Genomic DNA, 25,586 nt, shown 5'->3' with positions numbered 1-25,586 from the left:
AAACCAAACAAGACATAAACAACTGAACTAGCTAACTAAAGATCTCAGCTGGCATGTGAGTACAAGTTACGTGGCTGATGGCCACTGGGAAACTAGGAGGAGACCTGAGGGGGGGGGTGGGTGGGTAGGTATGGTTTATCTACCCAGCCCAGCAGCGCGCCAGCTCGCGAGAACCCTTTCCCTGCTCTTGTTTTATGTGCCTATAGATAAAAATACAAGCTTTCTGCTGAACATAAAGGAACATGAAGTTACACAGTCTCTAGAACTCCTTGAAATACTCATCACATGCGATGAGTCGGGGAGTTAAGTTTTTTTTTATTCTTGTTTAAAATTCCTGGCACTGAGCATTTTGATACGGCTTTTAATATTACTGAATGTTTATGCAGAAGCATATGAGCTGATCTAGCAAGTGCGGCAGCTTCAGACCGCAAACCGCGTTGGGATCTCTCCAGTCCGCTGATTGACTTCAGGTTTGCATGTGCCTAGCTGGGCAGTTTGTTACAGTTTATTGATATACTAGAGGTTGCTTATTTGAGTTGACTGTAGTATGTGTGTTTGAGCTGCTGTAGTTCGTTATAGCAGTAGTGTCAGAATACCTAAAAATATCTCAGGCCAGTTCTGTTATCAACTGTGCACTCAAATTTCACTGGTGAGGCTGGGGGAACCGAGTGTGCTGAAGTGTGTGTAAAATTTGGCTGCAGCATCAACTGCATAGCACACGTGGCAAGGGAGAAAAAAAAACAGTTATGCCCTTTCACTGAACTTAGAAAGAGAGTATTAGGTCTTACTGTCAACCTTGAAAGGCATGTTACAGCTTCTTTCTGTAATACCCATTCACAGGCATTTTGGAGCTGTTACGTCTCTTTGACACTCAATTAAATGACTGCACTTATTTTTAAAGACCTAAAACCAAAAGAGGGAATAATCCAGTACGGTAGTGCTTTGCTTAAGTTCAAATTATCTGTACTTTGTAAGCCATGTTATAACAAAATAATTGATAGTTCTACACTAAATGTGATGCTCTCGGAGCTCAGCTGCTTCAGTTACAGCTGTTGATACCTTGTGCCATAACCAGGTGAATTAGGGCTGTTAGCGAGGCAGACAATTATTATCCTCTGTATCTTCTATGTTGTTAAGGAGCGACCTGGGATAAGCTCGTCATTTTCTTTGCTTTACAGGTGAAAAGGGCTTTGTGCCCCTTAGAGATATTTTAGGGGTAGTATAAAGAGGGGAGGTCTAAGGACAAGGTTAAATCCAGCCTCCAAGGAGCAAGTTGTTCAGTTCGGTTTGGGAGCGGTTCTTAACACTGAGCCGAAGGAAACTTGCTCTGCCCAGCGCCCTGCAGCCTGCCCCAGCATAGTCTGGGCACTCTCCCTAAATCCAACCCTGGGTGGGCAATGCAGAGAGATCCAGCTTTGCCTTTCTGCCGAGATGTGTAAGAGTATTATTAATGTCACGCGTTCTGAAGACAGAATGCGGAATGCATAATAAACTTCTAATAATTATGAACGGAGCCATATCCTAGATACAGGTATCTAGGATAAATTCTAAAAGTCTGCTTTTTTAAAGAAAAAAATAACCTTGGAAATAAGTCTCTCTAATTTTCATTTTACGTAAATGTATCTCTTCTGGATTTGACTCCCAGAGATAGTAAATGCCCACAGATTGAATGTGGGTGGTCAGCAGTTCAGAAAATTGGGCCATCCATCTAAATTTGTCTCTCTCTTTAAATCTATCCCATTCACGTCAGTGTTGTTTAAAGCAGTACAATAGGGATTCAATAACTCAAAGACAGCTTCTATTATCATAGTATATAATCCATTTTCATAACAGCGAAGTCACTGTGTGCGGACTGCTCCAGATACTCATTTCCCAAAGTTGACGGTGCTTATGAATGCAGATGCGGTTGCATGTGAGATGCTCCAGGGTTTTTAATTTGCAGTAGTGCAGGTGAGACACCGAAAAATTGCTCTAAGCTTCTGTGAGATGTACATTAAATGGGAATTTCTGGAAGCAGCTGGCTTAAATTTTTTGAGGTCTCGTACATATCCCAGGTTCTCTGATTTGTGGTTTTCAGTTACACTTATCAAAAAGTAATATTTAAAGTAACATCTTTTTACTGTAGCTTCAGGCTGAGTGCTGGTGCACCCTTGAGCCAGGATGGAGCTGGGAAATGGAGATGGGCTCTTCTCCAAATTGTACATTATCAGATGAATAATTAACTGTAGACTAATTGCAGATCCTAATTAGTCTCCTACAACTGCACTAAACACAGTATTGCTTCAGTGTAATGTGGAAAGAACTTGACCTTCAAGCTTTAATACTGCTGCTTGTGTGAGCAAGAGAGAACTTAACTTTCAGAACCCAACTTACCTTTGTGATACTACAAGTCAAAAACCTCCACAAATTTTTGTTGTAAAATTAAAAAGATACAGAAATGCTAATATACGTGCCTGGCCTTTTTCCCAGTGTGCATTGCTAGCCAGAAGCTTGTCCGTGCTGCTCTTCCTGGAGGTGGCAGAAAAAAAATCAGGAAAAATTATCTGGAGTGTTGGTTTTGGCCTATTTTATAGGCTTGGCGGGAATTGGCAGGTGGACGTTGCTTTGTATCGTGGCCTATACTGTGACCGCAGAAGGAGGTTTGGTGTCTGGAGAGCAGTGCTTTCGACGTAACCGTGAGCGTGTCAGAAACAGCAGATGACAGCGGAAGACGCACGCGGGTTTTCTGTCCTGTTCTTTGCCCTTAACGCTTGGGAACGCAGGTTGGCTGCTCTACATCTCGTGGAGTGCTTTCAAAATGGCAAGTGTAGCCTTGGTTTCTCTGTGAGTCGCTTGGAGGTAGTTTCTACGTGAGAGAGGAGAGAGAAGGCTCCCCCTTCTCCATCGCTGGTCCAGGAAATCTCGTTCCCCGTTGGCTTTGGTACTTCTGGTGCGGGGAAAGCAAGGTGGCTGTGTTTGCTTCCATGGGAGGTGCTGAGAATATAATGAGCAACGAGAGGAGAAATAACAGCTAATGTTAGAAGAAACATGTATTGACAGCTGGAGCAATGCATAACTTAAAATTAATGACCAGCATATAATGTTAAAACAGACCTGACTAACGTGAATAACCTGAAAACCCGGATACTGACGTTGCAGCATGAGAAGTTAGCGGTGTTTTGCTGGAAAAACACTGAGCAGTATCCAAGGTAAACAATTCCTGTCTGAATCTGTTTTTCTTCCTGTTTAGGTGATACTGAGCAGGAGCTGGGACCCCCTCCATCCGTAGATGAGGCAGCAAATACACTCATGACTCGCCTGGGCTTCCTCCTCGGAGAGAAAGTCACGGAGGTACAGCCAGGGCCCCAGTACAGCATGGAGGTGCAGGATGAGAACCAGGTACGACCCCTCCAATCCTTCCCGCTTGTACAGCAGTAACTGCACGGGTTAGGATCCAAATACAGCATGTGAGAGAGTGGTTATTTTCTAATTATATGGCAGCTGAGTGTCTCATAATGGTGAAATAATTGTTATGAGGTAAAAGGTTGTATCTCCTCGTTAAATGGTGAATCATCATTACAGTGCAGCAGTACGTGTTTCGGGGATCAGCTGCTACCATGTGAAACGGCTTCTGTTGTTTTTCTGTTTTTGCAAATGTTGTAGGAGTGGGTAGCATTTCTAATCAGATTATAGTGACCAAAATAATCTGTACTTCCATGGCATCTTACATGCCATATTTCAAAGGTACTTTAGCAATGTTACATAAAGGCTCACAGTTTCTCCAGGAAGGAGAGGTAAGTAGTAATAACCTGATTTTACAGATAGTCACAGTTTTTGCTCACGTTTGCTGAACAAGGTGATTTCATGCTTGAAAACAGGTACAGAAAGCAAATCATAGAATCTTCATCGTGATGGAGTTTGTTACATCCCCTCTGGCTGGCTGAAAAGCAAAATAGCAAAAAGCTCAGGGCTACAATGTAGGTTTTGTGGAAACTGCCTGAGTTTCTTCCTCCTCCTCAAGCCTGGACAATACACCCACTCCCAGCAGTGTTGGTGAGATGAGAATGAAACTAGGAAACAGTTTTGTTGGTTTTTTTTTTAATGGGCAGACGGATAGTCCAGTAAGTAGCAGAAGAGCATGAAACTCGGAAGCCCAGTTCTAATTCTCTCTCCTTTTAACAAGGTCGTTGCATGACTCTCCAGAAGTCACTTAGATATTTAACATAGGCACTATTCAGAGGACCTGACTTAAGGTCCTGAATTTCTTAAAAAAAAAAAAAAAAGTCAATGAAAACTGGCAGCCAAGAAGATGGTTTCTGTACATTCGAGCTGAATGCCCATCGTGGCCCCGGTGGCATATGTGAATCTTTCTCCCAACCTGTTCCACTTGGAAGGAAACTCGGAGACAAGTTGCTCCACGAAGCCCAGGACCCCTCCTAGCCCAAAGCAGGGAGAGCAGGGAGGAGGGCAGCGTCCCGGGCTCTGTCAGTCCCGCACTGTAGACTGAACCAAAAGGTTTTTTTATCATCTGCATGGGCTAAAATATGCTTGAGAGCCAGGCAATGTGTTTTTGTAAAGTTTTTGCCTTTAACACATTCATTAAGCTTTTAACGCTTTCATTCAATATTTTATGCAAGTTGTGGTGGATTTGAAACGTACTTTACTATACATTGTGCTAGAAAATGTACTTTTAACAGGCACCTATTTGAATTGAATACTTCAAAGCCAAGCAGAGCTTTCTACTATAAATGGTTCCTTTTGTTGTTGCCTTTTGACAAAAATTAAAATCCCGTCTTTTCTCTAAAGCAGAAGATGTCTTTGGAGAATAAATAAAAGAAAAATCTAAAGAGAAACAGCAGAGAGTTGTCCTCTAAAATAGATTGATATCTTGGGCTGTGTGCTAATTTTTGCATTAAAAAGTTTGACGGGGCCTTTGAATGCTATTCATGTGCTGGTGAAGATAAAGAGAGGCTGATTCCTCAATTACCAAGTTAATTTTTTTTTCTTTCTTTGTGAGCATCTCCTGCTGTCAGCACTTGCCTAGAATTGCAGCATACTCGAGGTTGGCAATGACCTCTGGAGGTCATCTCATCTAGCGGGGCTAGCTTCAAAGTTGGACCATGTTGCTCAGGGCTCGTCCAGGCGAGTTTTGAAGATCTCCACGGATGGAGAATCAACAGTCTCTCTGGGCAGCCTGTTCGGGGCTTCACAACTCCCGTAGTGAGGGACTTCTTTCTTTTACCTGACAGAAAATTTCCTTGATACAACCTGTGACTGTAGTGTCTTGGCCTTTCCCTTTGCACTTTTGAGAAGAGCACGGTTGTGTCTTCTCTACAATCCCCTGCAGACAGCGGAAGGCTGCAGCTATCCCGAGGTGCAGTTTAGCTGTCTCTTCTCCAGGCTGAAGGAACCCTCTCCGTCAGCTTCTCCTTCCACATCATAAGCTCCAGCCATCTAACAGTCTTCGTGCCCTTCTCTGACTTTTGCTATCTGGCTGTCTCAGGACCGGAGCCATGCACAAATCCTGTCCAAGCTAAAGTTGCTTCTGAATTGCAGGAAATCTTCTAAAAACCTCTCTAACTCTCCTTCCCAAATTGAATTTCTTCAGCTATCCTACTTAAAGTAGTGTTGAAAATCATGCAGAGAGACATTTGTGGGATTTGCAAAGATTAATTCTTCCATTAATCATTGATTAATTAAAATCTGATTGAGACTTTGACTACTAGTTTGCACTTGAATTTAAAAATGAGAACGATTTTCTAGGTTTTAATGCGTTAATTTACACGGCCTGGGCAAAGAAAACGTTCTTTGTATCAAAAGCTGGGACTAGGCTGCTGCTTGTTATTCTAACCATGCTTTGCCTTCTCAAGCGAGAAAATAATTATTTGCAATCTCGCCAATGCTTGAGCTAAAGTGAAGATAAGGCATAGAGGTGTTTTCACTAAAACTGCCCCAATCTGTAAATCGGCACACTGCATTTTCATTCAATTGCCTTATTTTGAATATGTCAAAGGATGTATTCTCTAATCCAGATTGCTATGAAATTGCATGTTTTATGTGCTGTCTCTTTCTTAATCATGGTTTCCTTAATGAGACATCACAAACGCTGAAGAATAAATCCTCTTTCTCCTACTTTTTGGGAAACTATTTTTTAACTGCACTGGCTGCCAGAGAAGCACAAAGGACAATGAGACTATGACAGAACAGTGTAATTTTTCAAAGCTTAGTGAAAATGTGACAGATGAAACAGCAGCAATAATAATACAGAATGTTCTGTTAATGGAAATTTATATTTAAAACTTGCACGGAGGAACATTTTTCTATATCAATACAAAAATAAAACATGTCAATCAATGCCAAGTGATATACCATGTTATTTAGTAATTTCCAGTTGCAAGTAGCTTGTTCTTAAGGAGCTGCATTGATAACACTACAAATAAAAGAACTTACAAGAATATCACTTTTGGCATTTTATGAAACAATAGTGTTATCAGCTGGAAGGAAGATGAGTGTATGATTCTTGCACTGAATTTTAATTTGCTTTAAAGTGTAATTTTTTTGTGTGTTTTAAGGTTAGTGGATGTTATTTTGTTAGTACTGAGATTTCAGCAGGGATTTGTTTAAAATAACAGTTGAAACAAGGACCTAGAAAAACCTCACCGTAAAGAATTTATAATAGTAATAATGCTTTGCATTCTGAAAGATCCCACATGTGAGCTGATTAAATTTTTAGATGCTGCAGTATGAGGTTGGAAGGCATCTCTGGAGATTGTTTAATCTAACCCGCCTGCTCGAAGCAGGGTCAGCTCAGAGCAGGTTGCCCAGGACCATCTCCGGTTGGGTTTTGAATATCTCCGTATCTCCTATGTCAGATGCTCCAGTCCTTCAGTCATCTCCGTGGTCCTTAGCTGGACTCCCTCCAGTGTCCTCGTCTGTGCTCCAGGTGTGCTCCCACCAGAGCTTAGCAGAGGAGAAGCATCACCTCCTTCACCCGCTGGCATCGCTCTTCCTAATGCAGCCCAGGATGCCCTTGGCCTTCTTTGTCCAAACCTCAAAAGTTATATTACCTTAAACTTGGTGCAGTTCGTTGTACTGTCAGTGGGTTTAAGAAAATGAATATTGGAAAAAGCCAATTTAACAGCTCAGGTGTACTGATGGAGTCTGTGATAAATCAGAAGAGAGCCCCACTGTAGTGGGTGGCTCAGTGAAAACATCTGCTTGATATATAGCAGCAATGCAAAAAGAGCCCTGTGTTAGGTTATGTTAAGAGTAATAATAATAAACCCCAGCAATTTTAAGAGGAAAAAATAATGGAATATTTTCATTGAATACTGGCACACAAATAGTTTTTAATTTGGCCACTAGAATTAATGAGTTAGAAATAATTTTGCAAAATTAAAAACATTTACAAAAATCAGTACAGTATTTGGACATCTGAAAACATTGCAGTATGAGAAGATGAAAAAGGTTCTTTGAGAGAGAAGCCGCATGAGAGGTGATGTAACAAATGTGTGAAACCAGAATATACGGGGAGCCAGAATTTATAGAGCAGTCAACTTGCCTGCAATTCCTAGAAGGCTACTGGGGAAAAAAAAGAGAAGTATTTGTAAGTACCTAGAACATAAAAGAATGGAAAATAACAATAGCAGTGATCCGCTAGTGGCACCACAAATTGGATGGGGAGAGGAAAGCGTTGGTTTGCTTCTCCTGAGTGCTTCAAAAGACAAGGATGTGGTGGCAGTCGTCTCATTCACTGGTGGATATTTTATATGGATACCAGAGGGAGATTATAAATTATCATGGAAATATTCACACAGTTCATTTTCTGCTGTGTTGCAATCTCTCTGTTTAATATAAAAAACATGCCCGTGGAGCTGTCGCATTAGCACTCTGTCCCTGGTTTGTTGATGTGCTAATCCACGTTCAGGGTACTCTGTAATTAAGTTAAGATCGATGCAGTCATGATGGCGAGAAAGCAAAGGCGTGGGGCGGTGGAGGGGGATGCCGGCCTCGGCACTGCCCCGTCCCACTGCTGCGGGGATGCTCTCTTTCGCCTCAGACGCCAGGGTGGTTACATTCTGAGTAAGGATTTTTACAAGCCCCATTGGGATACCTTGGACAAATTAGATCGCTTCCTGGTAGCTACACGTGGTATCTGCCTTCTAATTTAAAAACCAGTAAATCTTCCACATGTTCTACTTACAATAGTCTGTCCCAGGCGTTTTTTCAGCTTCAAGTATGAAATAGTGAGGAAGAAAAAAAATTAGATGTCAAACCTGTTTTGCAGTTTGTAAGCATGATGCTCTCCATGGTTACCTTGGGTTCAAATGACATGGAAAAGGGAATATAAATCCATGCAATTATTAGGGAAGTATGCACACAGAATAAAAGAAATCTCATTTAAATGAATTCCAAATGGGGAATTAACCTCTGCTTTCCTTGGGACCAGTATAATTTTGCAATGACAAACAAAATACGGTCCGCAGGAGTTAGCTACAGAAAACGGCAGCAGTGCAAGAGAGAGATGACCGTGGTGTTCTGCAGTGTCCCCTGAGCAAGGGGGAGATGGAGTCACCTCCCCTCTGCAGAGGCAGAAAGATAAATTTAAGGGAGAATCACCTGCTCAAAAGCCCTTTTTTTTTTTTAATGCTTACTTTCTGCATCCTCATCTACGCGAGGGGAGATGGACTGCTGGCCTGACCCACGGTGAGGGTGCCTGCTCCTCCGACACCCACACTGTGAATCGGACGCCTGGTCTGGGGCATGGGGTCAGGTTTGTGGAGGGGAAGGATTGAAGTAGCCCATTTTCAAGTTATTTCTCAATGATTGCTCTGAAGTCCAGTGGAAGGGTGATTAAGTGGCTATGTTGGGTCAATAAAAGCGTCTTCCCAGTGGTGCGGTCGGTGAGCCATCTCCTGCCCTTGCTGTCCTCCGGTGACTCTGCACAGCAGTTTTTGTGGGCTGCAGATGCTCTAGGACGTATCTCCAGAGAGGAGGACCTTTTGCCAGGGAAGGTTGTGTATCCAGTAGCCTGTGGTTGAAACAAGGGCTCTGTCTTGTATCGCAGCTTGTCTCAAATTGAATTCAAAAATGATTTTGTTTTCTTAATAAACTAATCTCCGTGCACAGCTTCAGATGTATCAACTCTGGCAGGTTGCTTGCACACAATATCTTATAGGGGGTTTCCAAAATAACTTTTGAAACACCATCTTTTTTTGCTGCTGTATTTTTTTGTTTTATTTTGCCTTCAGAGAGCAACATTTTCCCTATTACTTTTTTATTTTTTAACTTTATCTAGTGGGGAAAGCATGTCTGGGCAGGGAAGGGCTGTCTCGTATCTAGATAAGGGATTTCGAGCTTCCTCTTTGCAAGGGTGTAGAACCACTGTTGTTTTTCTTGAATGGAGGAAACATTTACAGACCAAAATAAAAATTGCAGCCCCATGGAGGTTTCTGAGCAGACGGAAATGGCCCAGAGGTCTTTGTAGGATTTCCTGTATGTGATGTTTCTTGCTGTAAGTAAAGGTGAGATCATGCTGTATACTTACCACCCTGGAGATCTCCACTTAAACAGAGGCACAGAATTTACCTCACTGTATCATAATCTTTGCTTATTTGTGCCTTTTTTTTTTTTTTTTAACTTTCGGTTCAATACTAACAAAACGATCAAAATTCCTGATAAAGTATGGAATCAGGCTTTTGGTAAATACCACTTTATTTATGTTTCCTGTGTTTCCTATTGAACGTGGAAGCTGTAATCTCTAAGGCGTGAAGTAGAAAGCAAGCCCGCTGCCTCCGCGTTTTCCGCAGATGTGGGGTGGCACGGCGGACGTTCTCATTTTGACCAGTAAAGCACTTTTCACCTTCACCGTCCAACGCAAATCCTCAAGCGGGAGCTACAGAAAGACTTCCCCCCCCCCCATCCCCACCCCTCGGTGACCGCCCGCGGTGAGTGATGTGTTCCCGGTTGCCGTTTTTCAGAGCTCGGCGGTGACGCAGCGCATCAGCCCCTGCTCCACGCTGACCAGCAGCACGGCCTCGCCGCCCGCCAGCAGCCCCTGCTCCACCTTGCCGCCCGTCAGCACCAGCGTCACCGCCAAGGACTGCACCTACGGCGCCGTCACCAGCCCTACCTCCACGCTGGAGAGCAGAGACAGCGGCATCATCGGTGAGTGCCGGCACCCTTCTCCTTCGCGCTCTACCGCTGAGCCATCGCAGTCGTCGACTGCGTTGGCTTAACAAGAGTTATTTTAGATAATACACCCGCCTTCGCTCATTAATGGCACGGTTTTGCGTTATTCGAGTTAATACTGCAGTGACCACGGTGAAGCGTACCCCCTCCGTCTTCCATTCGTCATGGGTGCAACTACATAAAGTTGGTGAAACTTGGGACGGATGAGGTTGATAAGTACATTAATTGATGCAAAGTTTTGGAACTTGTTTAAATGGCGAAAGAGGAAGAATTTTATCTCCCTTCTTCTATTTTTGCATCCCATCTTCACCTTTTTGCTTCTTGCAATCTTTCTTCCCAACACATTTTTGCCTCCTTTAATTCTAGAAACTTGGGACGGATGAGGTTGATAAGTACATTAATTGATGCAAAGTTTTGGAACTTGTTTAAATGGTGAAAGAGGAAGAATTTTATCTCCCTTCTTCTATTTTTGCATCCCATCTTCACCTTTTTGCTTCTTGCAATCTTTCTTCCCAACACATTTTTGCCTCCTTTAATTCTAGTGAGCTGGTTGGGTTTTTTCCTACCAAGTTTTTCTTTTGTTCTATATCCTCTCCTTCAGCTGTTGTCCATGCCCATTTATGAATGTGGAGATGTTAATTTAGAGCGCCACACGCTTTTTGGTCCAATAAGGAAGATGGGATGGTCTCGGTGCCAGGCAATGGCTGTTATTCGGGGCTGCCATCCCCTCCTATTACCTCAAGTATAGAGGCATCTATTTTTTCAGCATTTTCCTTCCCTTAATGCCATTTAGTCCATAGCCACTGTTCTTTGATGTCAGAGGAAAGAAAATGGATGACGGCATCCCGTTCATATTTCAAATACTGTGGGATTCTATTATTATAAATATAAGAGACTGATTACCTTCTGTGCCCCGTGACTGTCACTGCCACCTTATCGGTGACTCTGCCTCAAAAATGACTGCTTCTCTTAAGCTCAGCCTTGGGCAGGAAACAGATTGAATTAACACAAATTCCAGTGAATTTCAGTAGCCGCTGTAGCAGGTTTTTCATTTGAGTGATCTGTAGGTTGCAAGTGTAAAGGATCTTGAGAAAAATAACATACACAGATTAATTTCTTTACGATAACTGTAAAGGCACAATGGGAGAAAAGTAATGTCTATGTAACATCAGGCAGGATGGTCCTCACTTGGTTGTCCTTGCACTGTGTTTTATGTTGAGTATTTCTCCAGCTAAGAAGATTTTACTTTGCCAACAGTGTATGTAGTGCTTTAAAAAAAAGAAAAAAAAAAAAAGGCTTGATAATTTAGGCAGGTTAGTTGTACTAGTGATTAATATTTTGCTTGGCTGATCAGGAAATCTGGGCTTGGTTCTGCTCCTGTATGCCACAGCAACCTCTGTAGCACTTCTGCCTGCATGATCTTAAAATGCAAATACGTAAGCTATTCTGAGCTGCATACCAAAGTAGGTTAATAAATTCTGGGAAAAGTCATTGCAGTATGACACACCCTTCGTTCTCTGCTCACACTGTCCCACGATCAGAGCTTCACCCTGTCCAACAGCAGCCCCTTGAAGCCTGGCTGGGCTGGAGGATCATGGTGAGTAAAAGTGGACGCTTGATTCCAGCTGGGTCTTGCCTCTGGCAGAGCTGTGAATCGGGTCTAAGACTTGATCGAAGCCTGAAGTGGAGCAGGAGAATAGGTAAAAAAGTGTGTTCTCTGCTTTTATGAGCTGCTCTTACTAATGACATCTGTCGGTGCGTGCTGCGCTATCGTGTTGGGCTCGTCTGGTCCTCGTGGTTCGTTGGCAGGTGACCATCTGAAGGTGACGAAATTGTAAGTTCCTGCAGTTTGGTTTCATCTGGAGTTTCTTATCCACCTGAAAGCCAGAGGAGATCTGGGTGGCCTTTGTGGTACACCTGTGTGTCAGAGAAGCATCAGCGTGATCCCGATTCCTGACGTGATAAGGTGTTGAATCTTTTTGCTCAGATTTTATACCCTATCCTTTTTTCACTAGGTCTATAGTAATTAATTTTTAAGTCTGAAACAGGTTTTTTTGCCCCTCACAAGGAATATTCCTCCTTAGAGGTTCTTCTGTCAGGAATTTAGATTTTCCCATGGAAACTTTGGAAATAATAGAAGGTGGCTTATCCCAAGGCTATGTTAATGTATGCCAGATGGAAAAGTTGTGTAAAAATATGTTCGTGTGGAGTAGGGGAAGCACTTTCCAAGGCTTTCAAAAAGCAAGCCTTTCCTCTGCTAGTGTTCACACTCAAAGGAAAACAAGAGCCTCTTTCTCCCCTTATTTCCTCCCCCCCTTTATTTTTGACAATAACATTTTCAACACCACCTTATTCTGGCATTTGATAGAAGCTGAACAGCTGTAACAAATTGTGGGGAAAACGGTCTTCTCCAGTCATACTTTCCAGCAGCGAAAAAAATTGGGAGGTTTTCTTCTAAGTCTTTTTCTATACATCTTCTGCAAGTGTAAGGTCAGTTCAAGCGGGGGGGATGTTTGCCCACAGAGATGGATGCACAGTTTGGTCATTACCCTCCCGTTGGGATGGGAATTGGGTGTGCAACAGTTTTGAAAGGTGCTCTCTGCATGACAGCAATTCGCTAGAATTATTTTCACTACAGAACGGAGCAGACAAATTGTCCACGTGTAGGAAGCAAAGCCCACCTCGTGCTTTGCTCTCCCCTTAAGGAACACATCAGCTCCTTTGTTTCTGGAGGGTCAGGGATCAGGTTTCCCTTTTGGTTGCATTCCTCGATTATTGGATACAGATCTTCTTGTATGCATATCCCTTGCTTGTGTTTGTTCTCTGCAAGGATGACTGTAATGACGTGGCTTTTGGTCTGAGCAGCTTCACGTGGTACCTCAAAAGTGTAAATGTGTCAGAGATTTTCTTGTCAAAACTACTTACGTTTTTGTGCCATTTTTATGTGTAGAAAAAGAGTAAACATTTCCCTAGGTATTTTATGTTTCCTGAGTCATGGTCCCTCCTGCTCCTCCCCAAGTAAGTGATTTAAAGTATTAGCTCATTAGCTCCACGAAGGTGTAATTTTAGAATAGGCTGTCCAATATATTTCTTATTCATCTTGATAAACGTTATGGTTTTAGGAAGATCTCTTGATCTTTGCCACCTATCAGTCCTGAGCTGCAATGAGCATCACCTCCAAATCTCGTGATCGTGAATCGCCACCGAATGTCATATTTTAAAAACACAGAGGCTGTGTCCCAGAAAGTTAACGTGCTATTTGTAAGATATATGAGAATTAGTAAAGAACAGAAAACAGTTAATTGAGGTCGGAAGTCAGTCCTTACACCATTATGCATAATTGCTTCTCTCTATGTGATTTTGCTTAGCATAAAATGGTTTTTTTGCACGTTAAGCTGATTTTACATATCTGTATTGCTAGACACAGCGTTGCCAAAGTTAAATCAGAGTGTGGCTCTTTAGACTCCGAATTAACTGCATTAAGAGCATAACTGTCCACTAAGATGGGCATTTTGGTGTTCTAATCTGTATGTAAAGCCCAAATTTTAACCATTCAGGTTTTCTCTGATGACTTGTCCTCTTGGAGTTATTCCTGTCCATTTGCATGTCACCTCTTATATAATTTCAATTATTAGAGAGCAAGCGTGTCGTATCTCTAATCTGCACAGCACAGGGACTATTTCATGGTTACTGATGACTTTAATAAATGCATCACTTAGGTTAGAACAGACTTATTTTGAAATTTTAGATCCTCTACAGTAAAGGGAAGTTCAGTCTACGTACGTTGAAAGGGTAACAAAAAATGTTACAAGGTCCAGATCTTCAAATTCAGACACTCTTATTTGTAAAAGAAAAGCAATGGGGAAGGGGGAGGAGGAGAGAGGAGGTGAGCCAAGAGGAGAGATAGGAGCGAGTCAGCCCTTTCTCCTGGAAGCCACTAAATCCTTTTTGTGTAAAACAGAATGGCTGGTGAAAATGCTGACCTGACTTTAACCTCTGAATAGCTTCCAGGATTTTTTGGCTCTCACTATGTAAAAGCAGCCAACTGTTAATGTTCAAAATCTGCTACTGAAAAGAAAACTGGTCAAAGAATCACGTGCTGCTACGGGGAAACTTTGCACTTCACGTCCCCGCAGAAGTGGACTGTAAAGTTTTGCTGCTTGAATGCAGGAGAATGTAAGAAAATCTCCAGCAATCTTAGCAAGCCTGCAAAATAAAACAGAAAACGTTTCTTGCTGGTATGTAAAGCTTCCCCATGTGCTTGTGATGTTCAAGCAGCATTTTATGTCATTTAGCAGCAGTCTCCCAGGGGTATTAAAAGAACGGCTGTTTTCTGTGTTGAATCTTCCTGTAAAAGTGCTGTAATTTATTCCGATATGAAATGGGGCCATGCTTTTTCTTCATGTAGGGTCCTGTGATGATCTACACTGTGTTCCCCGCTTAACTGTTAGGGGGATCATCTTGAGCAGGGAAATAGGTATGATGTTAAAGCAGCTTAAAGGGAAACCAGTGAGCTGCATAAATCCTCTTGCGCTGCTGCCGCAGTGATGTAGATAGGTCTAATACCATGTGGACCAGTTGCCTTCACTTAGATTTTGTGGATTTTTACAATGAAGAATGACATGTAAAGGACCCCCATTCCCTCCTGGAGGTCCCTGGCATATAGCTTTTTTTCAAGTTCTTTTTTTTTTTTGCTGTTTTTTCCTCTGACTCCTGGGCTTTTATCAAGTTGCTGCTTTCTACAGATTTATGTGTTTGTGGGTTAAAAATAGGTTTGTTAATAAATTCGTCTAGAGTGCGTGCTAAGCAGAATAGATGCTGCTGACAATAAAACAAGATAGATTTGTTTGCAAGTTTAACTGCTTGGAGAAGGGAACAAAGAGCAGCTCAAAAGGCACATCAAGATAAATTTAACTCAGGTTAAATATTTTTGTGATCTTACAGCTAAAGCATTTGAATTCTGACATTCTCATCAGTATTATGAAATGCTTTGTTAATAATGAATAAGATTCATAAGAATTACAGATCTTTTTTTAAATCTAGCCAGCTTCCATTTGGGCTCATTCCCCAAAGGAGGAGCTCCTTGAAAAATGTCTAATACTGATGAATAATTGTCTTTTGTTCACTAATGCATCTGCATTTTGCAGGTGACGGGGATGACAGTTTAGGAGGTGAAAAGGGAGGCTGTTTATCAGGCGTCTCATCAGCTCTTGAGCAAAATTAGTGGGGTCACAGAATCCCAACCACAGAAAGTACAAAAGGACACCGTCTCTGAATCCTGGTTCAATTCTTTCTCCATTTCATTAAGAGGACAAATTAAGCAGAAAGCAAACGCGTGCGTGCACATGTGACATGATTCATGGTTGATGTCAGGGGTGAGAAACCGTGAAGTCATGAAACAACGGTTCTGCCTTCCCCCAGTAAAGCCACTGAAGCATCAAGGGTTGGGTTTGACACCAAAATCTGGCCCCTAAATACTGGATAGGTAATGGGTCAGCTACAGGTGTTTGTTATGTTACTGGAAAAAAAGGAGAAGGAAGAGCATTTAAAGCTGAAGGAAGTGGCACAGAACAGATGTTATACTCGAACTGTGAAATTTGCTTTGGTTTATGGTCCAGCCCAGTAGATGGAAATAAATTGAGTGAAAAATTGAAAGAAAGAATAAACTAAAAAGACGGATCAGAAGACAGCTAGAGGAAAATTCAGCGTTGTCAACTCCCACGGTGTTATTTTGGATACTGTGATAAATGACTTTTCTTTAATGTTTTAGCTGTTGATGGTGTGAGATTAGATGGGACTCTCAGCTTTTATTTTAAGAGCAGCAAGATTTTAACCTTCAGGGTTATATGAAAAGCTTCATAATGATCCAAGCTTGCCCAAAAAGTTAATGCCAAGTATACAAATAACTTCCCTCCCCTTGTGTGCACACTCCCACACATGCCTCCTTTCTGCTTTCTTGTTTAAGTCTTATAATTTTAAAACCAGTTTCAAGACTGTGGTGGACTCAAAAGAAGAAGAACAATTGTCCTCGCGGATGCTAAAGAAGGAAAAAAAGTTGAACTGACGTTGACGAGACGGGCAAAGATAAAGAAGGATCCAAAATGGTAAAAGGTAGAAAATACAGAGAGGATGCTGAATCAAGAAGATGATGGGAGTTGATGTAGAGTTAAAGGGATGTGTATGTGCATTTTTTCTTCTGAAATTTTAACAGTCCCACTGTTAAAATCCAGTGGCTACCTGTAGCTGACACATGCAGCGAGGTATGGGTTTGTAGAGGGGAAGCACACAGCGTATGGGGGCAAGGAAAAGAGCGTGCAGCTTCTGGCTGCTTCTGCAGTTCGGTAAGCCCTTGTACATAATTCTAGTGCATCACTGTCGCAGAGATGTTACTCCAGATGTGCATGTGTGGTTTTGTAAGAGGTCTATGTTTAAATAATAGTACTTAGGAGCATGTTGCGGGGGGGGGGGCGGGTTATGATGCTTTGGTAAATCAGCCATCAGCATCGTTACTTCTGTATTAGATTTGGAACCTTTTTAACGATTTCTTTAATGTTTACAATAGTGGGCTGTGCTTAAAAACATTCATTACCTTGTTTCTGCAAGTGATAAGCTGAAGTTTATAAACTAAAGCTTTGCTGATCTGTTCTGTCTCCCGAGCAGGGTATTTGCAGTGAGTTGTGCTCTGATGGTGGGAGTGTCTCGCTCTGTTGAAATGCTGTTTTACCCAGGCCTTACATTTCTAGTCTGAGTAGCAGACAGGTACAAGCCCTTCGAGGCATTCAGACCATTCTTCATCCCGCTTGTCAGCCAGTGCATCAGGGAATTCAGATTTAGAACAGAAAGAATATAGGGTCAGCATGATGCTACTGCCAAGGTATTTTTCATTATGTTTTAGGACCTTTTGTGTGCTTACCGTGATTTATAATACCTTGAGGCTTGAAACAGAAATGGGTTTACCTGTTTAATCTCTGTCTTTTTACAGGATTGTTTATATGAATTAAGCCAGTGATTCCCCCCGCCCCCGCATTTGAGACCAGTGTTGTAAGAGAAGTTAAACATACGAAGAGCGATGTGGATTTTGACCTCAAGCCTTGAGCAGGGCACACTTAAGGGTTTTGGGGTTTTTTTGCATGGAGAAGCCTTAAACTTACTGGCTGATGGTGTCCAGCAGAGAATAATGTTCTTCTAAAAGCACCGAGTGCTCCAGGGGCTGTCGGGGCATGAGTTGCATGTGACCGCCCGAGGCTGCCGCCTTCCCTCGGGAAAGGTTTGGGCTTATGCTTTCTGCCTGCCAAACTTTTCTGTTTGGCAGCCAAGCTCCCTGGAGCGGTCTGGGGCGACACGGCTATATTTAGGTGTATCCTTCTGTGGCTGAGTTTATGAAGGCTTATGTAGATTAGGGTAAAAAATTTATTCTACTCCTTGCCAACTCGTACATGTTAGCTAGGACATCTCTAATGCGATAAGGCAAGTCGTGTTGTACTATGTTACTGGAGATGAGTGAAATAAGGTTAACTTGCAGAGTTTGCATGAATGTTTTCAGTACCTAATTTCAGTGCAACATACGAAGCTTGCTACTTTGCTGCAGTTATTTCTTTAAGGCAACAAAATCCTTATTTCCTACATGAGACATTATAAGTCTTTACATATAATTAATGTTGGTCATCATGGAGTGGTAACTGTAGAAAACTGCTTTCTCCTGCAGTTCCATCTGAAAGGTGAACATAAAGGTTGACGTTTTCCAGGCATGATCTCTGCCTCAAGGAGAATTGGATGGGATAGTAAAAATCCCTTCGCGTGCCTGACTCGAGACAAGTACAGTTGAAAGCCTCATGCTCCAGGGCATAGGCCAGCTTGCAACTAAACGAGAAATAATATTTGCTGTCCTGTAAATACATGAAACTCTCTGAGAAGTGTAGTACTGGCTGCAGTGACATCTACGGTGCTGTCTTGGATGAACTGCTGCTTTGATACGATTCTGTTTTTTTTCCCAAAGAAACAAAATATTTTAAACCATGTTATTTGAAAAAAGTTCTAATCAAAATGTTTCACCAAGGGAAACGAGCCAAGTTTGAAAATGAAAGCTTGACATAGGCAAGTCCTCTGCCAAGGAAAAGGCAGGCATAAATCTTGAATACTAAAAGCAAGATAGGATTGTAAAATGAGTCCAGCATCTGGAGCATATCCCCTTCTGGCATCAAAGTCCACGTGTCTTCAAAGACACCCAGGCTGTGCTGCTCAAAGCTGATGCAGGTAGTACTTTTTCAGCGGGTGGTGTTGAAATCTTGTGGAAAGAGATGGGGCAAATCCTCAGAGAAGGCCACAGAGGGGACTGCAGAGGGGCACCGTGCTGCCTGCATCGCGTTTGAGGGTCTTTCTGTGTTATTATTCATTAATGTGTTTTACAGCGCTCAGATGTTTTAGATGCCTCAAATTCTGTCTGTGTTCATATTAAATAGTGTGAGACTGCATGCCAGCTGAGACTGGAGATACATATATATATAAAAAAATATATATACATATTTATACACACACGTGTCTATATTTATATACATGTGGTATTACTTCAGTGCTATAGAGAACCTCAGATGTTTCTGCATGGCTGTCAGTTTCGCATGTTCAGTGTGTGACTCTCATGGCTTCCCCCGTCTTACTCTGTCCCCTGCAATAATCCTCTCCGTGCCTCCACGAGGCAGCGACGTCTATTCTTGCTACCGACGACCGCCGGCACGCGCCGTGGTCTCTGTGATCGCAGCCCACTGGCTCCCATAGAGCAGGGCCCAGGCACTCCGACGTTCTGGTTTTTTTCACCAGGGTTGTGCTTTCTGGCTGGATTCAGCAGTGAAAAGAGCCTCATGTAAATGCACGTTCTCTCGCGGCATCTCTGCAGCCCTTCTCGCACCCCCGCAGGTTCCTCTTGTGGCACCCCCAGCTTAACGTGTCCCATCACGTAACCTGATGGACTGGGTGGGGACTCAGGGTTGAAAGATCTGCCTCTCAGCAGATGGCTTAAGGCAAAAATTCCTGCTCTTTGATGGATTTGAGGTCATCGGTTTATCTTTCCCAAATTTAGAGCATGCGATGTCTTAAGAGATTGTGGGTTTTTTGAGCTTTTGGTTAATTGGGTTTCCTTGGGTTTAAAAATCATAGAATCACGGAATGGTTTGGGTTGGAAGGGACCTTTAAAGATCATCCAGTTCCAGCCCCCCTGCCATGGGCAGGGACACCTTCCACTAGACCAGGTTGCTCAAAGCCCCGTCCAGCCTGGCCTTGAACACTGCCAGGGATGGGGCAGCCACAGCCTCTCTGGGCAACCAGTTCCAGTGCCTCACCACCCTCATTGCAAAAAAAATCATGGGACCCTTAAGAAATTTTCTGGCAATGTCTGAAGAACCATTTGTTTCTTTTCTAAACCTCATATTAAGAAAGTGTTAATTCTGGTATCTCCATCGGTGGGACAATTCCATTGCCATTTTCCAGCTTCCAGTGGCAGGGATGCTGTGAGCCCCCTCGGGGACAGGGGCTCGTCCTCTCCCGAGGCTGGGACACATCTCCTCCCACAAACCACTAAATGTTCCTGCAAACTGAGAAGTGACAGTGGTGAAAACCTCAGATACTGGGTTTCTTGCATGTGGGTTAAGCTGAGCCCATGAGTGTTTCCTGCAGCCCCTTTTAGCACTGACACAGTTCAAATAATGTAATGTATAATTGGGGTCTGTGGGGACTTTTCATCACTGGGACCTCCTTTCATCAGGCCATCGTCCGGATTAGCCAGAGTCATGGTTATGAATTACAGAGCAAAGAAACAAGGATGAGCACAAAATACTTGTTTTGTGGTTTAGATGTTCAGTCTAACCAGAGTAGTAATATCAGAAGCAATCTTAAATTGAGAGTCATTTTTTTAGTATAATCTGATATTCTGATGCTCTCCTGTATTCTATGTATACAAAAATCTGCTTGACGATAGAAGCCTGGACAGCAATGTCGTCATGTTAGTTTGTAGCTGCCGTTGCCCGTTTCAATCGGCTTCTCTGCATCTGGATTAAGGCCCGGAATATTTTTAACATGTAGATATGGTTTAGGTACATTAATGATGCAACAGGAGTCCTGCTGTGACTGTGAGCAGGATTCATCCCGAGGGTGGGTCTTCGTTCCCTGTGCAACCCTCTAAAGAGAGTATTGCTGTAAAGCACAGTTAATCCCCCGCAGGGGCCACCGCAGGAGATGATGGGGAGATGTACTCACACCCCCAAACCATAGGAGCACAGACCCTGGTTTAGAATACCCCCTGCAGTTCTGGAAAGTTTAGGGTATGAATATGGCAAATTTGCAGAAATCATGTTATTTTGCAGATTTCCATCAGGTTGCGGGTGTTCATGGGCTTGATCCTATTGGGGACTGACAAATGAAGTTCTTTCTGCCCAAGAAATGAAATGAAATGCAATAGAATACAGTAGAATTTTTTCAGTGGGAAGGGACCTCCAATGATCATCTAGTCCAGCTGCCTGACCACTTCAGAGCTGACTAAATCTTTGCACTTTCTTTGTATTTACTAGCTTTTCATTACCAACTTCTTAACCCTGAGTATCACCCTGCATCAACCTTAGTTGCAGATAATGTGAATTTTTCTGAAATTAGACATTGCTTTCTCAAATTTTGATTGTGAAGTTGTAATTTCTGAGCAGCTCTCTGGGTCGCGCCGTTGGTAAGCTTTAGTTCCCCCAGGAGACGTGCTCTGCATGTCAGTTCACGTTGCTGGCTCATAGGTAACCTCACGCTTTTGCCTTTAAATAAAGTCAAAATTGGTTTGGTTTAAAATAGCTCATAGAAGAGATTAAGTCCATAGAGCAATCGCTTCCAGCTTGTGTAGCAGTACTTATATCATCCAGGGCTGTTCACAAGGTAAATTAATCCACAGGGAACAATCCTAAATACCTGATTCAATGAAGAGTTTGCACATAAAACAGCTTTAGTGTAAAACAATGAAAATTACGTTTAAAATGAACACAAATTGACAATTAGAAAAGGGGCCAGTAGGATTTATTCGTTCTTTACTTTTTTTGTTGCTTCATTTAGAGAAAACTTATTTTGACACGTAGTTATTTTGTTTTTCCTCAGTTTGATGTATTGGAAGATGACTGATTTCAGGTGCTGATGTGTTTCTGCAAAGATTAATTAGGCATATACTGAGATAGGTTTTTAAAATGAATGGATTTTAATGGATTAATGGACTTTTTTTTTTTTCTGTAAATAGACAACATAGTATGCCTAGCACTGCAGACCCAGACTTTGAAATGGAGATTTTCTAGAAAACCATTTCAAACCTATTTCTCAATATTAAACAGTTTGAGGCAGCAAGAAAATCTGTGAACATCTGTTTCTTGTTTTTATCTTATTTTCTTATGCTAAAGTATAAATATATTTACCTGACAGCAGACCTATGTTTAAATGCCAACAAACAAATACTGGTTCTTAGCAGTTGTATGCGTTGGTTTTAAATTTCAAAATATGTTACAAACAACTAAATGTTGGAACTCTTGATGAGACATGAAGGTATTGATCCCACTGCATAGAGAAGAAACCCAATACTGAGAAATAAAATGATAGAAATAGGGGTAAAGGTTGAAGCTGCATGGAGTTTGTTGGGATGGATAAGGAGCAGGCACAGTAAGAATGACAGGGGTCTTCATTTTTATTTTTTTTTAATGATGATTTTGTGACTTTAGATGTAAGCAGTTAATTCTGGTTCCTATTATAATGTCATTTAACGTGCATAATTAAGGCAGATTAGTCCTTGGTCGTTGAAGTTCATGGTTTTGCATTGGGGATAGAGTCCAGCAGTCTGCTTGGCACCTCGGTAGGGAGAGCTGTCCAGAGCCCCTGGCTTTAAGTGTCATCACTTTTGTATTTTGCCAGGTCTGTATGGGTATTTCTGAGAATTTAAATCAGATGCCTAAAGTTAGGCAGTGAAATTATTCCTGTACTCAACATGTAAACAACTGGCTTAAATACGTAGTTCTCTGCTTCTGGGTGCATATAGAAAAACAAACGAAATAACCCTTATCCATCTGCAGTTAAACTGCATCTTCCTTTAGGTGCTCTTTGGCTGGAACTTCTTTTCTAGGCTGCTTACTCTTTAAACTTGGCCTAGAAAAAGCTTTAGCCTAAAAGCATGGAGTAATTTAAAGCATTTGGAGTAATTTACTGTTTGTGTTTATCAATATAAAAATTAATGTGGTGCTGTTTGTTAATGAGGCAGCATCTCCCTTGGTTCAGGAATGGGCTTTTGTGAAGGCAAGCAGGCTGCCCCTGAGGAGACATTACAGTGTGATTTGTGTTGCAGACAAGAAGCCGTAGATCCATGCTGTTGTGTCCAGGGACAGATGGCACAGAAATTAGCAGAGAATTTGGACTGGGAAAGGTATTTACCACTGCTAAGTGAAAATGACGGATTTCAGTGGATTTAGCAAGTAGATCTACAAGCACAGGGCACGTCTGGGGCTTCAGAAAATTCAGGGTCGAGTTGAATTTCAGGGTTTTTGAATAGCAGTGGAAATGTGGGTGATTGGGATGATGAGAGGGTTGTGAGCTCTTTTTTTTTTTATTTTTATTTTTTTTTTATTCTTTTGTTCCCCCCCCACCCCCCAAGTTAAGGAGCAGGCAAGTTTGATGCACTCAGAGAAGCTGGTATGGGCGTTGGGACCTTCTCTCAATGACTAAAAGGTCTGATGATGACCTTGAACGAGTATGTGGGAGACTAAAGATGAAAGGAAAGTCAACAGCCTGAAGGGAGTTACAGCCAGGGGATAACTGCATCAGAATCCAGAGGAGGAAATCCCAACGGGGAGAAGATGTTAGTGGTGTGGATCAGTATAGTATTGTCACTTCCCAATGTGAAAGTCAACGTAGCAACAATCCTGATCTGTAAAATGAAATAATATAAGGGGAAATGTGTGGATTACAGTTAAAGCTTCATAAAAACCTGCTGTCAGTCAAATGAGATATTGGGTTCAGTTTCTGAACCAAACTAATCCATAAGAGCTGGTTGTTCATGCAAGTCAGGTGGGGGCTTTCTGTGCCTACGGCTTTTCAGTGTCAGACATTGCAAGGTTATAAAGTTCTGCAAACATTTCCTGAAAAGGTGGTAACTACGATGCAATTTAAAAGATATGAGGATCGCTGATAATGTTCTTTCCTTAATAATTTCTGCTGTTTCTGGAACTGTGTATTCAAATACAATGCTGCACATAATTTTTAATACTCTTTGTAATTACTAATGGCTTTTAACAGTATGAGCCAAAACATTACAGCCTAAATGTTCTTTTAGAAGTAGTAAGCAGAAACAGTATCGTTAAACTAAATTCCATAATCTCTGATTTATGTGAATGTGGAAAATATGATGAACATCATTTTTGGCTCTTGCATTGCACAACTCGGCATAGAGCAGTGTGTGTGCAAGCCATTCTTTCTTTGTTACTCATTTTGTTTATAATTTCTTCCTTCAAGCTACTTTGACAAGCTACTCAGAAAATGTGGAACGCACTAAATATGGAGGGGAAAGCAGTAAAGAACTTGGATCCGGAGGAAACCTGAAACCTTGGCAGTCCCAGAAATCCAGCATGGACTCCTGCTTATACCGTGTGGATGAGAACATGACGGCCTCCACCTACAGCCTGAACAAAATCCCAGAGAGGAACCTGGAGACGGTCTTGTCCCAGTCAGTGCAGTCTATTCCTCTTTACCTTATGCCACGGCCAAATTCAGTAGCAGGTAAGAAAGAAACGTTTTTGCCTTTAGGTTAGAGCGAGACACACACAGTACATGCATGTCACAGCCTTTTTCGTGTTCTCGTTACCCGAAGAGAAATCTCCTTTCTGTAGTCATCATCATTAAGCGTGGCAAAAATTGTCTTTTCGTTTGACTTACTGCTCCTAAATGGACAATTCTGTGGGGAAAACTGGTTCTGATGATGCTGAATGGTTATTTCAGCAGTCTGTTGTCCCTTTTTTACAAAATTGTACAACTGTAAGATTATTGGAGAATATGTTTACAAAAAAAAAGATTCTTTGCTGTCATTACAATGCAAATAATCTTGGGTTTAAAATACCACATAATTCCAAGACATCATAGCCATTTCTGCTATTTCAAAGGATTCATTGCAAGTAAAATCAGGTGTCTGACCTTCTCTGAAGATCTTAAGAACTTGGGAGTTAAGAGAATTATGATACTGTCTACAGACAAGTTGCTGTGGATCCCACCTCTCTTGGTGGACTTTGCCCTGAATGTGGTAGCCCACACATGTGCACGCACTGGTTTGGGTTTCGCGTTACCTGGGATTTGCTAATGACTGAATTTTTTTGTTTTGGCATTATATCGACGTTTTCTTCATTTAATTGAATGTCTGCTGTTTAAAAGATTCCTAAATGATGCTGTGACATATCTTATTGATGTCTTTTAACAACCTGCTGAGTTTCCCCCTGAAGTTGGTAACAGCAGGACAGAAACAAGAGATAGGATTAAAAATATTAAAGCTTTACTGAAAAGCTGCTTGCCTGGAATTATTCTCCTTTGCTGCCCCATATTTTTTTCTTGCTGGGTAACTTCTCTGGGGTTAAACATTCTGTTGAGGTGGTCTGTATGTCTGTCTGTATAGACACATGGAGAAATACGGTCTTGGTTTGTAGAGTCCCTGCAAGATTCTCCCGCTGGCTGGCAGCGTGAATGTTGCTTCAGAAAGTCCGGACTGCACAGAGCCTGGGATATTGTCTGTTAAAACAGCATCTCTTGGCAACCCAGGCTGCATTGCATAACTAGATTAGGTTTCCTTTTTAATCCCACTTTGGACAGTCACAGGCCTAAAAGCAATGTAGAAATGAGATTTTTATAGATGCTAAAATATGGGCACCCTAAGCATGGCGGTACAATACCACGTGCTACTTACTTAACGTCTGAAAGACTAAAAGCCTGGGATTTCAGAATGGAGAAAGGGGACAGGAAAAAAGTGGGAAACTCTGCTTGCATAGCCTTGTTATTACTTTAGGGTCATTTCTTATAAATGACACAGCGTAAACACCTTCAAAAGAAAACAGGGTAGACGAGGTACCATAAATTTAAATATGCATGTGTATTGGTTTAATTGACTTTGGAAGTCGTTGGCTTGTTTGAGGCATTTAGAGGCAAATACTGTTTCAAGAGAAAACTATCTAGCAAGGTTCAGGAACACCTTTTCTTTCCGGATGGTTTTGTTTTGTGGGTTTTTTGCTGCTTTTAAGTAGTATGTCAGCTAACACAGTACATGTCCCAGGATAAATCATTGTGGTAGTAACTATGGACAAGAATACAAGATTTGGCTTAACCTTTTATCATCAAATGATCACGTTATCTCCTGTAAGTTTGTGGCACCAGAAAATTATGTT

The 25,586-nt window shown here is 41.9% G+C and overlaps 1 protein-coding gene across 19 annotated transcripts in view; it reads left to right on the top strand.

The window, feature by feature from the left end:
• TANC2 (tetratricopeptide repeat, ankyrin repeat and coiled-coil containing 2) overlaps window positions 1-25,586 on the top strand; it is a 288,324-nt gene that overhangs the window by 174,310 nt on the left and 88,428 nt on the right. For 18 of the 19 annotated variants that reach the window (XM_069786690.1, XM_069786691.1, XM_069786705.1 and 15 more), the window contains 3 exons: window positions 3,230-3,378; window positions 9,960-10,146; window positions 23,677-23,940. In XM_069786690.1, coding sequence (XP_069642791.1) covers window positions 3,230-3,378; window positions 9,960-10,146; window positions 23,677-23,940 — 600 coding nt within the window. Of the gene's footprint in view, window positions 1-3,229; window positions 3,379-9,959; window positions 10,147-23,231; window positions 23,312-23,676; window positions 23,941-25,586 lie in introns of those variants that run through there. The other variant, XM_069786709.1, reaches the window with a different exon arrangement.

The sequence above is a fragment of the Haliaeetus albicilla genome, chromosome 7 (genome assembly GCF_947461875.1).
Source record: "Haliaeetus albicilla chromosome 7, bHalAlb1.1, whole genome shotgun sequence".
Taxonomy (NCBI): domain Eukaryota; kingdom Metazoa; phylum Chordata; class Aves; order Accipitriformes; family Accipitridae; genus Haliaeetus; species Haliaeetus albicilla.
The sequence above is the reverse complement of the archived record's forward strand: the minus strand, read 5'-3'. Positions and strand labels throughout refer to the sequence as shown.